Source organism: Stigmatopora argus, chromosome 15 (genome assembly GCF_051989625.1).
Source record: "Stigmatopora argus isolate UIUO_Sarg chromosome 15, RoL_Sarg_1.0, whole genome shotgun sequence".
In the NCBI taxonomy this organism is placed as follows: domain Eukaryota; kingdom Metazoa; phylum Chordata; class Actinopteri; order Syngnathiformes; family Syngnathidae; genus Stigmatopora; species Stigmatopora argus.
Window position 1 is genome coordinate 8,719,824 of NC_135401.1, and position 14,914 is coordinate 8,734,737.

The 14,914-nt window shown below is 39.3% G+C and overlaps 1 protein-coding gene across 5 annotated transcripts in view; it reads right to left on the minus strand.

Moving 5' to 3' along the window:
- The window catches only part of LOC144089865 (latent-transforming growth factor beta-binding protein 2-like), a 94,844-nt gene that overhangs the window by 56,391 nt on the left and 23,539 nt on the right, over positions 1–14,914 (minus strand). For all 5 annotated transcript variants that reach the window (XM_077621089.1, XM_077621085.1, XM_077621087.1 and 2 more), the window contains one exon: positions 4,853–5,123. In XM_077621089.1, the coding sequence (XP_077477215.1) occupies positions 4,853–5,123 (271 nt within the window). The remainder of the gene's footprint in view (positions 1–4,852; positions 5,124–14,914) is intronic.

Here is a 14,914-nt window from a genome sequence, read left to right on the forward strand (position 1 = left end):
TTAAATGTCCTTAGCTGTTCTTTTAGAATGTTTCCGCTGCACATAGAGGTCACTTTGCTGACCGCATTGTTGTGACATGTTTTACAATAGCTCCTCGACGAATGTGCGCCACTTTTCGGACCGCTATAGAAACTGAACAATCACACAAAAATATCGGATATGACGAAAAGATCAGATTTGGAGAAATAAGACCTCCATTCTGAAAATAGCCCAGGCACTCAAAATGCAATCAAAATGCACTCAAACACAAGTTAATAATAAATTAATAAACACTCAAATGTCCTGATTTATTAAGCAAACTCAAGTGGTGCAATCTGGTAATGAGTACAGCACCGATCATATCAGGCTAATCACATACTTTCTCAACCATCGTGTTTTTACTATGTTAGCTTTTTATGAGCCAATATAGTGTATGGCTGGATTGCATTATATTGCTTTACTGCAGGAAATAAGGCCTTTGAAACGGCAGCCTGTGCTTTAAATAAAAAGTTACGAGTTGCGTTTTTGAACACTGAGATTCCTATAAGTTACGAGGACCAACCACGCGTGACAGGCAAAAACATTTTTCATTAACAATTCAGTCATAAGATACCAGTCGGACACCTTTATCACTACAATTTTATCTCTTGATATCCAGGTGTCTTCTTCAATGGGATTTTATAACTGAATGAGAGCAAGCTGACCTTTCTAGGGATGATGTACATGCAGCACACATCCTGCTCTGCCCCATTCTGTTTCCTGTAGACGACTGATGTCATAGACTAATGGGGGTGTGGAGGTGATATGAGGGCCTCAACGGAGAAGGTGATATATATGTTATCACAATTCTAGTTGAGCCATGGGAGTTCATCAGAGGCCTTGACCTTCCTATTGCGACCATCTGTGATCTATAGGATTTAATGCTAGCAGCGGGAAGTTTTTCATAACTTGTGTGTCGCCCTTACAGGAAAAGCCAATGTCACCATGTACCATTAACACGTCTCAACATGGGTGAGGAAACAATTATGCATTTTTACTTCTGTAATTTATAGGCCCAAAGCACATGCTGTTGAAGTATTTGCAAGCCAAAGTTGAAAAAGTCACAAAAACTGAGAGAAAAGGTGAAGGGTCTTTCCTGTGTCCCAGCATCTGACATATGTTAAGACTTTTAACTCATGGCAGGAAGTGAAACTTGAGCTAGGACCCCAACAATATACCTTATACAGGTAGGGTTCAGATTTGCGAGTGGAAAGAGAAGAAGAATGTGGATCTGTAAAGTAAGAGCTTTCACTTTCAATGCAGTAGAAAACACTTGGCTCCATCACGCCCAAATGGATCATCAATGAATTGTCAACAGACAAGTAAGCAGAAGAGGCAGCAAGTGAGGATGTTTTTGGCTTGAGACAGAAAAGTTCAGGCAATGGAAATGTGTGGTAAAACTCGAGCACACCTTTTTTATTATGCAGTTTCATTTTGTCATTACAGTTAAAGGAGTGTTTAAAGAGTGCTTTATTGTTTTAAGATGGTGATCTTAGAACTTAGCGGAACAGGCTGTTTTACGTTTAAATTAGCATTGTACTATAAATGAATTTTAAGTTGCTAAATCAAGAAAAGTGGAAGAATCAGGCCAAAAGTGGTAATGGTCTGGTCTTTAAAATAGACTCAGACGGGAATTCTGAAAACAACGGATTACGCCATCATTGGCATCTAAGAACGCACCTATGCTGAAGACCAGGAAGCAGAAGTCAATTATCTTAATTGAAACCTGTACAAACATCATTTGTCCATTGTTTGATGCAGTAAAACAGACAAGAAACCTTGAAAAAGAAAATAAATGATGGACAAAGGGGGTGCCCAAGAGTAAATGTTAGTCAGGATCCCTGCAATGACACGGAATATGGTAAGAGTTTAACATCTATAAAAGCAAAATACCTTTATATTTAAACTGTTCATTTGGTTTTCCATTACAACTGATCTGCTGATGAGCATGAATGGCCAACAACAATGCCTGGAAAAATGAATCTCAAAGAAGCCTGTAACTGATTGAACTGTGTTATTGCATAAACGCTTCATTTAAATGTTTTCTCTTCCTGGGCCTTTGTCTAATTCTTTTTCCAAATGATGGCTTGTACTTGGCACCACTTGACAGGGGAGGTCAATAACGGGGTGCTGCTAACGTAAAATGTCAAATGTGATCCAAGACAGACGTATTTAGTACTTGACATCCTTGCCAGTAGGATGAAACTGGAAGGAAAGTAGCTGCACATATGGGAAGGAATTTACTCCCTGGGCATTTAGGTAGAAAAAAATATATATTTCTGAGGCAAATGTCAGTCCTCCCTACTCTTTAATCCAAATACCAAGACTGGGCAGTGGTGTTGTCTCACTATCTCATTCTATGACTTCATGGTGTTCGTGCTTTCCTGGATTTGGAGTAGTGAAACATCAATCAGATATATGAAACGAAGACTTGCATCCTGCACGTCTTCTCCAAGGGGAACACTTTCAACCCCTTGAAGTCAACTCTGAGCCAAAAGAATGCAGAACGTTTTCTGTCAGTCCACGAGATCTAAGATTTGCACTCCAATTTGTCTCAGAGCTTCTTGGAAGAACAAGTAAGAAACAAATCTTCGATGATTTATAATGTTGGCAGATTTTCCACCTGTCATGTTAAGGGTTTTACGCAACAACCGCATCTAATAATTAGCCTAAGCTGCATGCTGGGAAACCTTAAATTACAGAAGAGGTAAATGTCTCATCTTGAGGCCTAAATTCTTCTAGTAGTTAGTCACCTTTCAATCAATTAGGAGAGGGAACAGTCACGATGAGGGCACGTGTGACTCAGCAACCTTTTACTATAATTCCCTTTGGACATGAACTGTGAATCGGGAAGCAGAAAGATGAGTGTGTGTGATTCAAAGAAATTGACGGATACGGATGCAACTGTGCGATTTTCACGAAGGATCAGTTAAATTTACTGTGACTCAAATATAAGTAATTTTGGAAAGCATGATGCATGAGACCACTCTGTGAAGCATCTGCCACAATTTCGAATTCATCACTGATACCACAAACTTGAGTGTGAGGAAGCAGGGCTAATAGGACATCGGAAAACACACAAAGATGTCAAGAGGACAAAACAATAAGCATTGGAAGCCTGGTGGAAGTTTGTTGAATGAAAATGTATTCTATGGTCTGTCATTGATCATTCGCTGCCAATCCGCTTGGACGTTTATCAAAGCCAATGGTAGCCAATGAGATTTTTGTACAACTGTTGCGTAAACTATAGGCGTAATGGGGATTTGGTTGCTTGAGGGCATAACAGTAATGCTCAGGAAGCAGTCTGGGTTCGGGCCAAACTTTTTAGCTGTACAAAAAAACGTTATCTGTTACAAATAATAAACTTTTAACATTTTCCCAGAAACATTTGTTTGGAATATCCCTATACATCTTGAATAATGAAACCATTTGTATCTATAATCGAACAATTAATCAGACCAAGTGGTTATTTCTAAGCAGACATGACCTAAAACAGTCACACACATATATAAGCCAAGAAACTATTAGTCCTGTCTGATTAGCAGTCTTTGGAGAATTAAGTGAAAAAGATGTGTTCGTCAGGGCAATTACTAGTTGGATGGATTGTAGTTATTGTAAAATCATGAGGGAAAAATCCATGTAAATGTCAAACACTAAGAAAATATAATTGTCCCTGTCTTATTTTCATAGAAAATAGTCAGTTTGATACTTCTGTCTTGTAACCCGTGTTATGTTTCCACATCTGAGGGATTTACCTTAATACTTCAAGTATGGAAGCAAATTCTTATCAGTCTTGACATTTGTTTTAAATAGTGTATATCAAAGATTAGGGGTTGAATCGAGTCATCTGGAATGATTTATTGCACATGTAAACACGGGCACTTGAAGAGGAGTATAATTAAACCACGGCTGTTTGTTCAAGAAAGTTAAAAAATGTTGTAATCGTGCGGTTTATATCTTTTAGTTTTTTTCAGGCCTCCTTGTATGACCGTAAATGTTCTTTAAACAAACTGCTCTCAGGATTCTTCTTTTTCAGACCCAAAACACTCTCAAAAAGGAATAAGAAAAATGCTCATATGTTTTCAGAAAAGGTGAATTTAAGAGTAAAGTAGATTTTATCTCGTGACTAAAAACAATAAATGGGACAATGAGTTGAATTAGCAAATGGCTCATTGTAGGTAGTGACCTTTGAACATCAGATGTAGGGAGCTGCTTAAAAAAAAGTTAAAATGTCACAGGTCAGAAAGTACTAAACATTAACCCTATCGTGCAAGAATTATAATTTTTTGAAACCCTCACAGGACACTCATTTAACTCATTAGCTGCTATTATTGGCCCTAGATTTCCAATCGATCTTGATTGGGAGGTTCACACATCCCAGTCTAAATGAATTGGACATCCATTGCCAACAAAGGCAATGAGTCATGCACTATGAAAAAAAAATCCAGTTCATACCAATTCATAAATATTTCTATAATTGTGGAAAATATAATAAATACAAATACTTTTTAAAAACATTTTTGGAACGACCAAAAATAGTCATTTGGCCAAAAAAGGTCAAAGGTCTTAGTGTCAAATTTCAATAGCTGTCCCTAAAAGGGTACTTTCATTTGCTGCCATTGAATGCAATAGATGTCCAATTCTTTTTAACTGGAAGGACTGGCAGTGATCATTTACAGCTGCCAAACACTGCAAAGAGTAACAGTAAAACAGCTACCATGCAGTACCTCACTCGACAAAAGTAATTGGGCCTTACTCGGCCTGTCAATAGAGGGTTTGGTTTTTTTTTCGCTTAAAGCAGAACAGGTGGGAAGTTACAGCTGGCATGACTTACGCAGTTTGGGCCGGTTGCCTGGTGGTCGCAGGTCGTGGGGTCTGGCCCTTAGTGCTATCAATGGCCTGCCTATCCCCGGGCCGTCTCCGGGGTTGGTCTCTTTGGAAAGGGTTGCTGCCCGGCTGCACACGTCTCAGAGACCCTCTCTCATGGATGTACACCTGCTCGGGGGCCACCTCTTCACAGCGGGGCCCCTGGAAACCCGAGCGGCAAACGCAGGTATGTGGCCGGCTACAGGAGCCGCGGTTCTGGCAGGGCGGCTGGCAGTCGGCTGAAAAGAGAATATACACGGAGATCAAGTTTTCAGCAGGTTATTTTCGAACATTTTCACTTCAAATGTATCACCAGTCAGTAGTTGTAATGTCTTCTCGTATTCTGAGCACTGGGGTCCATTTTAAACATTTTCAATCAAGAGGCTGTTAACTTAACTTCTGAACTGTTCCTCAACCTTTTATGTAGCCGTGAGCCAGAGGGGGAAGCTGTCATGTTCAATTTCTTAAGCATAAATGCAATCATTTACTTTTCCAGCTCCTGGCTCAGGTAAAAGACTGTAATCAAGGTTCATGGTTCTGTTTAGGCCAATAAAGAGTAATTTCATCACTGATCTTAAATTTGATGGGTGTCTTCTTTCCAAATTAGGCTGGATTTAACTAGAAGTTTAAGTGACTGGATTTTTTTTTTGCTCCCAATTAGCACAATTTTAAATGTAGGTCAGGGTAAAGAGAAATCAGATATCCTTAGATCGGAATCAGGCCCTTTCAAAATGTAAATTCAACTCAGATATAGATCTGATATTTTGCCAATGTTGGGATGGCTGACTGCAGTGTAATTCACAAGTCGCCCACACTTAAAGCAATGGAACCACAGCATTTAATTTATTTATGCTTTATTGCCACAACCTTTTGTTGTCCATCAAAGCAAACATTGTAATCATAACTGATGACAATTGAATGTATAGACAGCGCAAAAAATAAAATAAAAAATGGCAAACAGTTGGAACTGGGCACTTAGACTTACAATATAAATCAAGCCTGAAAGCTTATCAATTCAAAGTATGGGGAAAATGTGAAACTTTCAGGAGATATTACATTGGAACAAGCTCTATCCAAAAAAGACTGTCCTGTCCTCTGAAGATAATATTTATCAAACGTCATCTAATACATCACGCAAAGGTCACGTCGCGGCCACGGAAAAATGATCTGTGTCAGCGTGCCGGCCCAGTTCCACTTCCTCCCATCCCACTCCAGATACTTCAGCCCTGAAAACCCAACGGCATGCCATTTAAGTAAACAGCCTCTTCATCTTCTGACACATAGGTTTTTAATAGAGGATGCTTGAGGGGATTTATGACATTGTGCTTTTACCAGTAAATCAGGCCACAAAGCAAAGAGCAGCACTCTGTCAACACGACTTCGGAATGCTATTGACATAGACGCTGTGGACACTGACAGATCGCAGGCTGAAACACTAGCACAGCTCCTGGAATTGAAAAAAGCACAACTGCCTCCTTACCTGCCGCGGACTTCCTATTATAGCCATAATTCTCTCATTCCCTATATTTCTTTTACACACTAAGAAAGGCCCAATGGACACATAATGTTTTTTTTTCCCAATAATCATAACATATCATGTCGATGCACCTGGAAAGATAAACTAATGTCTGTGTTTAGGTTTTCTCACCATGAATTTTAATCGCAAAACCAGTCTATTATGCGCAGTCATGGTGTGATGAGACGACATGAGCTCACATGCTGTGGATTAGATATCCCAATCTCTTGAGTTTTGCGGTAAACCCAAATTGATTAAGTCAAACATTTAAAACTTTTTGTAAAAGTCTTTAGACAACTACTTAAACACAGAGCAGTTTGGTTGTAGTGATGTGAAATTTCCATCGTAGGATAAATTGGGAATGCCCTGGGCTCTGTCTGGCAAGAGGGTCAATACATCATGAACCTTGTATGTTCTGGCTACATGCCATATCCTAGCCTTATGGTCTGTTCCAGCTCAATTTTAGTGAGAGTAAGTGTGGGTCATACATATACATACTACATCAGTAAAGATGTCCCTGATTCCCTCTGTTTTGACATCTGAGCCAGTATATGAAGAACAACTGGTCCAAATGCAAGGCTCCGACAAGATTGAAATTATGCAAATGTTCATCTACTGTATTTTCTAGACTATACATTCATCACACTGCTTTTTCATAATTTGGGTCATATTTCACATGCGACAAATGTATGTTTTGTGTTTTCACAGATTTTGTTTGTAGTGATTTGAAGAAAGATTCAGAGTTTGAGAGAAAATTAGTTGCTATGATGTGTTGTTGAGACTGAATAACTGCTGATTTGGCCTGGTCTTCCTTTTATTGTTATTACTATAATATATGATGATTTAAATATGTGATAAAGTAAATCCCCACCTAAACTGTGGCGAATACTCCAGTATTTAACAATTAACTTTAAAACGACGACACTGCCCAGAAGATCGTCGGCTGCTCTCTGCCCTCACTGGAAGACATTGCCAGCCCTCGTTGCCTCAGCAGAGCCAGGAACATCATCGGGGACCCATACCACCCTGGTCACAATCTGTTCCAGCTGCTGCCCTTTGGCAGTCGCTATAGGTCTCACAAAGTACGGACAAATAGGCTTAAGGACAGTTTTTTCCCAAATCCATCAGGACTCTAAACTTGCGGTAACACGACAGACAATACGTTCCGTGTAATAACTTCGGGGTGAGGTAACATGAAAAGACGTTGGGTGGTGATCTGCCTCCTACTGGCTGACTGAAGGTAAGTGAAAGACAGTGAGAGGTAAGTGATCCGCTCGGGGGGTGATGGGATGTATCCATCACGGCAGAATGCCAAATTACGAGTCTGAAATTATCACTTATTTGGGTCTTTTGCCGGGAAAATGCACCTTATGGAGAAGAACTACCAATTTCGTCATACGTGGTTTCTGGGTATGATGACAATTAGGCTTTTGTCGAGTCAATGATGATGACAAAGCCTATGTCCGATTATTATTATTATTAAAAACGTATCAAAATTGTCGATCATTCATTAATGGCCCATCCCATTTCAAATGGATTGGATGCCCATCACCTCCAATTTAAACTCAATAGGAGATTGATAGCCTTCAATGACAACTATTATAAAATCCCAAAACCTGGTGTGACACGAACTAGTCCATGTAATAACTACTGACAAGAGACTCCAGTACTCATGTGTTTATGTGTGTCTTCAGCGATGTGTGAAAATCCATTCATCCTGTAACAACATTGTGACAGAACCGCCCACAATGACATTGGCATGGACAGGTCAGTTACATGTGCCCCACATGATGCCTCTTGTCGGGCTTTGGTCTACAGCGCTGCAGCCTGTCTGGATCTTCAGCCGGTTCTGCCTAGTGAGCACATTGTCACGGTAATTGCTGTCGTGCAGATTTGTCTTGCACATCATTAAAACTAATTGCCTCACATTCCAGCCATTTCCCAAATATGTGCAGTGATCATTACTTTGATAGAGTAATAAAACCAGAATCCATTGGAAATAAAAGGAGGAGAAATGGCAAACATTCCTGACATTGCCACTTAGGCTTTAATTATTACAGAGACAGAGTGGCCAAGTTTTGGGAGGTTGTGTCCAAATCCATTCATCTGAAAAGACGGTTAAGATTGTTGTTGGCAGATAGGGACAAGCCAAACAAACACGCTGATGACGTTGAATAAGCTATAAAATGCACATTTGTATTGTATTAATATGGATCTCGTATTTCTATTTCCACTTCATATTTAGGGGAAGACAATAATTCCTCTTCAGTCCTCTGCAATCCCCATGTGCACAAACTTAAGCTACTGAATGGAAGTCATTGGGAATATTTACATGTTTTTCAAGCTTCAGTAAAACATGCCTTAAGCATCCTTTTTTTCTCATTAATGTTTCCTCCCACAACCCAAAAACATGTGGGGTATGCTGGTTGGACATTCTAAATTGACCTTAGATATGAATGTGAGCATGAATGGTTGTGTGATGCGATTGGCTGGCCACCAAATTCAGGCTGTCCACCTGCCTGGTTCCCGTAGTTAGCTGGGATAGCCTCCAGCACCCCCCGTGACACTTGTGAGGATAAGCGGTTCAGAAAATGAATGAATTAATTTACTTACTTCATGGGAAAATTGTGCCTGTTTACATAAATCAGAAATCATTTTTTAGCTCAACCTAGAAAAGTTTAAGAATTTCCTGCATCTCCATTGTTGGGAGTTTTGAAAAAATATCACGAAATATGGTTTTTAACAGGAATCAGGAAGTGAAGCAAGTCAGGTGTTCACCATAATGTGAGGAAAAGTTTTTTTTTAAAGGCTCTATTGCGCATTTAATATAATGACTTTGCTAATCATTTCAGCGTTAATCTCTTTCCGGCATGTGATTTACACATGGTTGCCAGTCCAGTGCTATCAAAGCAGCCTTGCCAAAAAAACTTACGTCGCCGTGCGCAAAATAAAAAAAAAACTGCATTGACTATACAGCGTCTCTATTGTTCTAATGTGAAACAGACATGACCATGAAAAAATGATCATGTATTATTCACCTTGTGGTAAATCTTACACGGATTGCATTTCATCAGATTATGATGCATGTGTCACATACTATACACAATTCTGAATCAGGTGTTTTTGTCTAATACAGGAGCTGAAGCTTTTAATTCTCCACACCACCCTCAGCTCATTGGGGGATTTTCTTAACCTACGGTCGACCCTTGACTCTGTATACATTACTTTCAGCTCTGCTATAGCGTGCACCTTAAACGCTCCAAATCATTGTCGAACGAGCCATATGCCGGCCAATCTGAGAAACATATCTGAATCCAGCGACTTGTAAACCAACTCAAACAAAATCCACAAACTTTTATTCTGCTGCGGGATCGTATACCCAACCGCTTCCATATGGTTTTCCAGCAGGAGGGTGCTATGATGAAGGGGTTCCCCCTGACAATGGTGTAGTAGCCTAAGTCGGCATGTGGCTGCTTGGTTTTTAATTTGCCAGGCAACGTGTCAATCAGTGCTTTTACATGTCTATTTCAGATGTATGATGTTAGCAACATCCTAAAACAACCATAGATATTTCACTATACAGACTAGATTGATAATCATCAAATCTATGCTAGGATTTTATCTAGCAAGAAGAAAGTGAAGGTAAACATTGGAACAAATCCCCTCTACGGTAAAAAAAATGTAAGCAAACATTTCCCTAGAGTGCACGTAAACTTAGACAGACATAACACTGCGGACTCCTCATATATCTATGAATCTGCATCTTTTTATTGATGGCATTTCAATAGTTTGGTTTCCACACACAAATTAATCTGAGAGTAATTTCAAGCCTGGGGTTGCTGCTTTAGTTATCTGTGGGAAAACCAACCGTCAGAACAAAAGAGAACTCGCTGAGCAATAATATCTATGAGCTGTAGAAATCATTTCTTTAAAGTGAAACTTCTAATTGAAGGAGACATTTGTCTATAAAAGGTGATTAACATTAATGGGAATCTATTGCAAGGATGGCCACAATAACAACGGATGCACCAATGCCTTCTCAAGTCTGCACCTGCTATCTATAAAAAAAAAAGTCCCCAGTGATGATCATCTCAAGGCAGAAGATGAGTAAGCCACCAAAACAGGGTTATGTGCATTCTAAGTCCAGACTTTGAGTGATACTTCATTTTCACTCCACTTTCAACAATGGTAGCAATTAGCGAAACATGTGGCACAATTGGAGACTACAAACAGAGACGCCAGCTGGAGTGGCGAAAGCTGGTTTTGGGGAACACAAAGTGGGAACAGGCTGTCCAGCTTCAATGTTAATGATGGCTTTTGGGAATGACGGCGTGTGTATGGATTACAGGATCTGTCTAATGGCTCATAACTCTCTTCCAGGGCTGCCAGCCGAGTGTGAACTGTGAACCGTGCAACCCCCTGTCAGCCTCAACACATACATGAATACATACATAAAAACGCAAGGAGAGGGCTGTGGCCGCCTCCATAGCCCTAATTTTACCCTTTGCTTGGTGAAATCACAAGCTAAAAAGGCATTTTAAAAACCTCCTGTTCTTGTAAAACATAGTCTGTCATTCATCTGTAATGACCTTTTTAACCCTCTTCCAAAATAACCTTCTTTAATGTTTCCCTCATTATTGCGGATGCTTTTTGCAGGAAAAAGTTTTCCGACAACCAATACAGTACACTTTGGTTCAATTAATCGGAAAAGGCACGAGTATTGTTGTGGATTTGGATGAGTGATTTTGAGCACGCACAAAGATAGATGTATTAGCGACCATTTAAAAAAAAAACATAGCATCAGTCCTCCCTATGCCTTTAAGATATTGCCCATGACTAAAACGTGCTGAAAAAAATATAAAATCAAACAGTGCCTCATTTGGTATGACAAACATACCAATGAGGAACCCATTGGTAGTTTTAACACAATACTGCTAACAAACAAATCAACAAGAAAACCACCATGACATGTACATTCCACATTCTTGGCTTGACTCTACTGCAACAATGAGGGGAAAAAAACTAATGAACTACATGGTTTTGTTTGATTTTGATGATTCTCATGACCTCCAGGTGCACTCCATACACACTTCAATTCTTGTGAATATATGTACATTGGTTCATGAAACAAGATTTACTATAACAGTTTAGTTCAAACATGTGTTACTCTGTGACTTCTCCTAAAGCAAACAAAAAGACAGAATAAAAAATTGGTACAAAAGACGCGTGATTGTAAGTTATGAGTTTATCCGAATGTAGTCACTTCCTTCCTTTTACATGCCATGTAAATCGTGATGATATTTTGGGATATTGGAGTTGAAGAGGCCGAAAAAGATGTTTTGTTACTATTAGTGCGCCAACATTTTTCAATGTTCTTTAAATGGTTAGAAAACATTCACAGATGTATTGTATGTCCTTGGTACTGTACTTCACCAGCTGTTTCACACATGTTTAAGAAAACAAGGAGCATGCTCTGCTGCTTTTAAAAAAGTGAATTTGTCTAAATTATGTGTTGTTACTTGGTTAATTGTCTTATCAATCAACAGCAAACACGCAGAGGAAAAGTGTAAAAAACTACATCATTTTCAAGTTAAGACAAATGGTACAAAATAAAAAAAATGCTGGTTTTAAACATTGCAGGCAGGCTGCACATGCACTTTACATAAACCTACATAAAACATTACTTTGAAATGGCTAAATCCACGCCAAAAGCTATCTCACCTTATAGACGTCATACTTCCAACATAAGTTATGTTATGCCTATAGCGTATTCATTTATCCTAACCAAACACCACAGTGGAAAAACATGCAAGAATTTCTGTAACACTTCATGTTTGAAATTAAATGAGACCTAGCTGGACTGAGAGAAAGGCTTTTTAAGGGTGGGGCCTTATGCATCACGCCAAAACAAAAATGCTGGCGCAAGCTCAGAATACTCCGTTTTCACTCTCAGCCTACTAAAAATACATACATCAACTATAGTCCTCAATATGAATGATGCATCTTTTCATCTGAAAAAGAGCACTGGATATAAATCTCTTCTTTTGACCGAAGAGTGGGTCACCATCCTCAAATTGCTCGACTTACAGCTTGATGCCATATGAACTATTCCGTAATGTTGCGTGCAGGGTAGAAAACATAGTTCTTGGTAAATTATGCATAGCGGCATGAACTGTTCCCCCAATTCATATCATATACTATAGAAGGGGTTCATTTGTCATATTTTTGGAGTTATCCAGATGGAAAATGACAATAAAAAACATTGTCTGTTAACTGGTTATAGCCAAGTAGTGTACTGTATTTTTACACACTTGCTTCAGGTAATGATTAATCTTCCAATAATTGCATAACTAATGGGTGATGACTATTTCCTAATTTAAAAGGATAATATAAGCAGTAGTACAACTCCCCTAATTAGTGTTTTAAAAATCACGCTGAATAATAAATTAACACAAAGCTTCAGTTGCCTTTTCTGAAGAAATTCTTGTGAAGCAAAACTAATTCCAAATTGACCTACAAGATCTAATTGAGGATTAGCCCATGCAGACCCAAAACATGTCAGCAATTCAACTCTCATCTTAATTCCACTGGTAAGTAAGTAGCTTATAGTTTTGTAAACAGATTTCTGTGGCCATTCTTCTCAATTCAAACCACTGCTAAACCTTTTCACTCGTTTGCATGTAACATTGGGAACAGTGACAATATTTCCACAGAGGATCGGCGCAGTTTTATGAAATATTGCCATATTCTTGAAGTACTTGCATTAAGGCTTATTTTATCTGAGCTGTAGTATTTTGCCTTTCAGTCATCCAGCTGCAGCTAACTGAGGCAGAACTGCTGCTGTGCTATGACTGGGTGAGGCTAAAATATGGCTCCCTCAGCTCACTAACAAAGCTGCAGATGTGCATAAAGTGGCAGCCGGGAATTCTATACAGTAAGTCCTCCCGACACGGAGACAAGACGTTACATTCATCGAAGGAACGCTTTCCACTTTAACGATACAGTAGAGCCAAGATAGCACATGTCCTCACTTTACCAACCAATGAGATGCATCTGGTAACTCACAATGAATTCTCACAGTGACACCAGACTAAAGAGAAAACAAATAGTAGCAGGAATGGCGTAACTCAAAATGGATCAGAGTAGCACAACTGTGATAACTTGCAGCAAGCCAAAAGCATATGCTGTCTTGCATACAGTTATGGCTCATATGGATGTCAAAGGAACAAAACTCAAAGACCCCCTACATTCGAAATTGGGATATCAGTGGCTACATTTCATGGACTCTTTTGTTCAAATTAAAAGCCTGAACAGAGTAAAAATGATGTATGTATACACCCTATTTGAAATATTCTAACACAATCCAGGCAATTGCAATTACAATTCTATTCTGAACAAAATAGGTGTTCATGTCGGTTGATAATCCGATTGGAGTGCATGATAACAGTTTATTCCCAAATTTCGGAATATAAACCCTCTTTTCCACGCATGTCTTTGACGTCAGTATACTCGTTTCTGTTATTTCAGGAGCTAGTAGAAACAGAGAGAGTGGAAGGTTAAACTGGTCTGTATCCAAGGTAAACAGGTTGTTTGAGATATAAGATCTCACAATTTTTGATAGACCTGACAAAATACGTAAGATAACGCAAACATTTAAAAAAAAATGATGTATCAATGTATTTTTGACATGGACGTTGCTCTGTCTTCTTCTACTAGCGTTTGGGTCAAAACTCACTGGAGATACAACTCTCGATCTCAAAACTGTTGTTCCGACCAAGTGTCATGCCTCCTTGAAGACACTGCAGACCACCATAATTTTAATTCTTACGCTGATCGGCATAAATACATTTTGTCCATGTAAACTTAGCCAGTGTTAATTCCTCCAAAGGATAAGATTCAGTCGCTGGACAAGAGCTCGAAACATACCAAAAAAAATCAATTTGGACAATTTGTGGTCTAATTCCTCTCATATATTTGCTCTGACCTCAACCATATTGAACAATGAGGTACTGTTAAGAAGCCATAACCCACAACACCCAATGCGGTCTCTTAAGCAAAGCCTGAATCTGACACTTTAAATATTAGACATTACTTCAATCCCTTCATCAGGAATTTTCGAGACATAGCTCAGCCCTGATGTGTTTTCATATTTCGTTCCCAGCCAACAAGGTTCCCCACAGAGTGGGAAGGTTTCTCCTGCTGCCAACGCCTAATAATGCAGCCAATGTTGGAAGAGATGATACTTGAAAGATAACCCTGTTTTCGCCAATAAGGTCTTCTTGGGAGACCCCTTCCAGGCTATGGACCAATGTATTAGCACCTAGTTGGTCGAAGGGGTTTCCACACCACTGATAACAGCATTTCCTTTAGCTTGGCCTCAACATAACATGGTCCAGACATTTACCTTCAGGCAGATTCAAAGTACACACACTTTAATTCAGCCAACTGCAGCCTGACGTTAAATGTAATTAGCACCTCACTAAGTGTGCCTTTAGCAGGGCTTGAGGGGAGAAA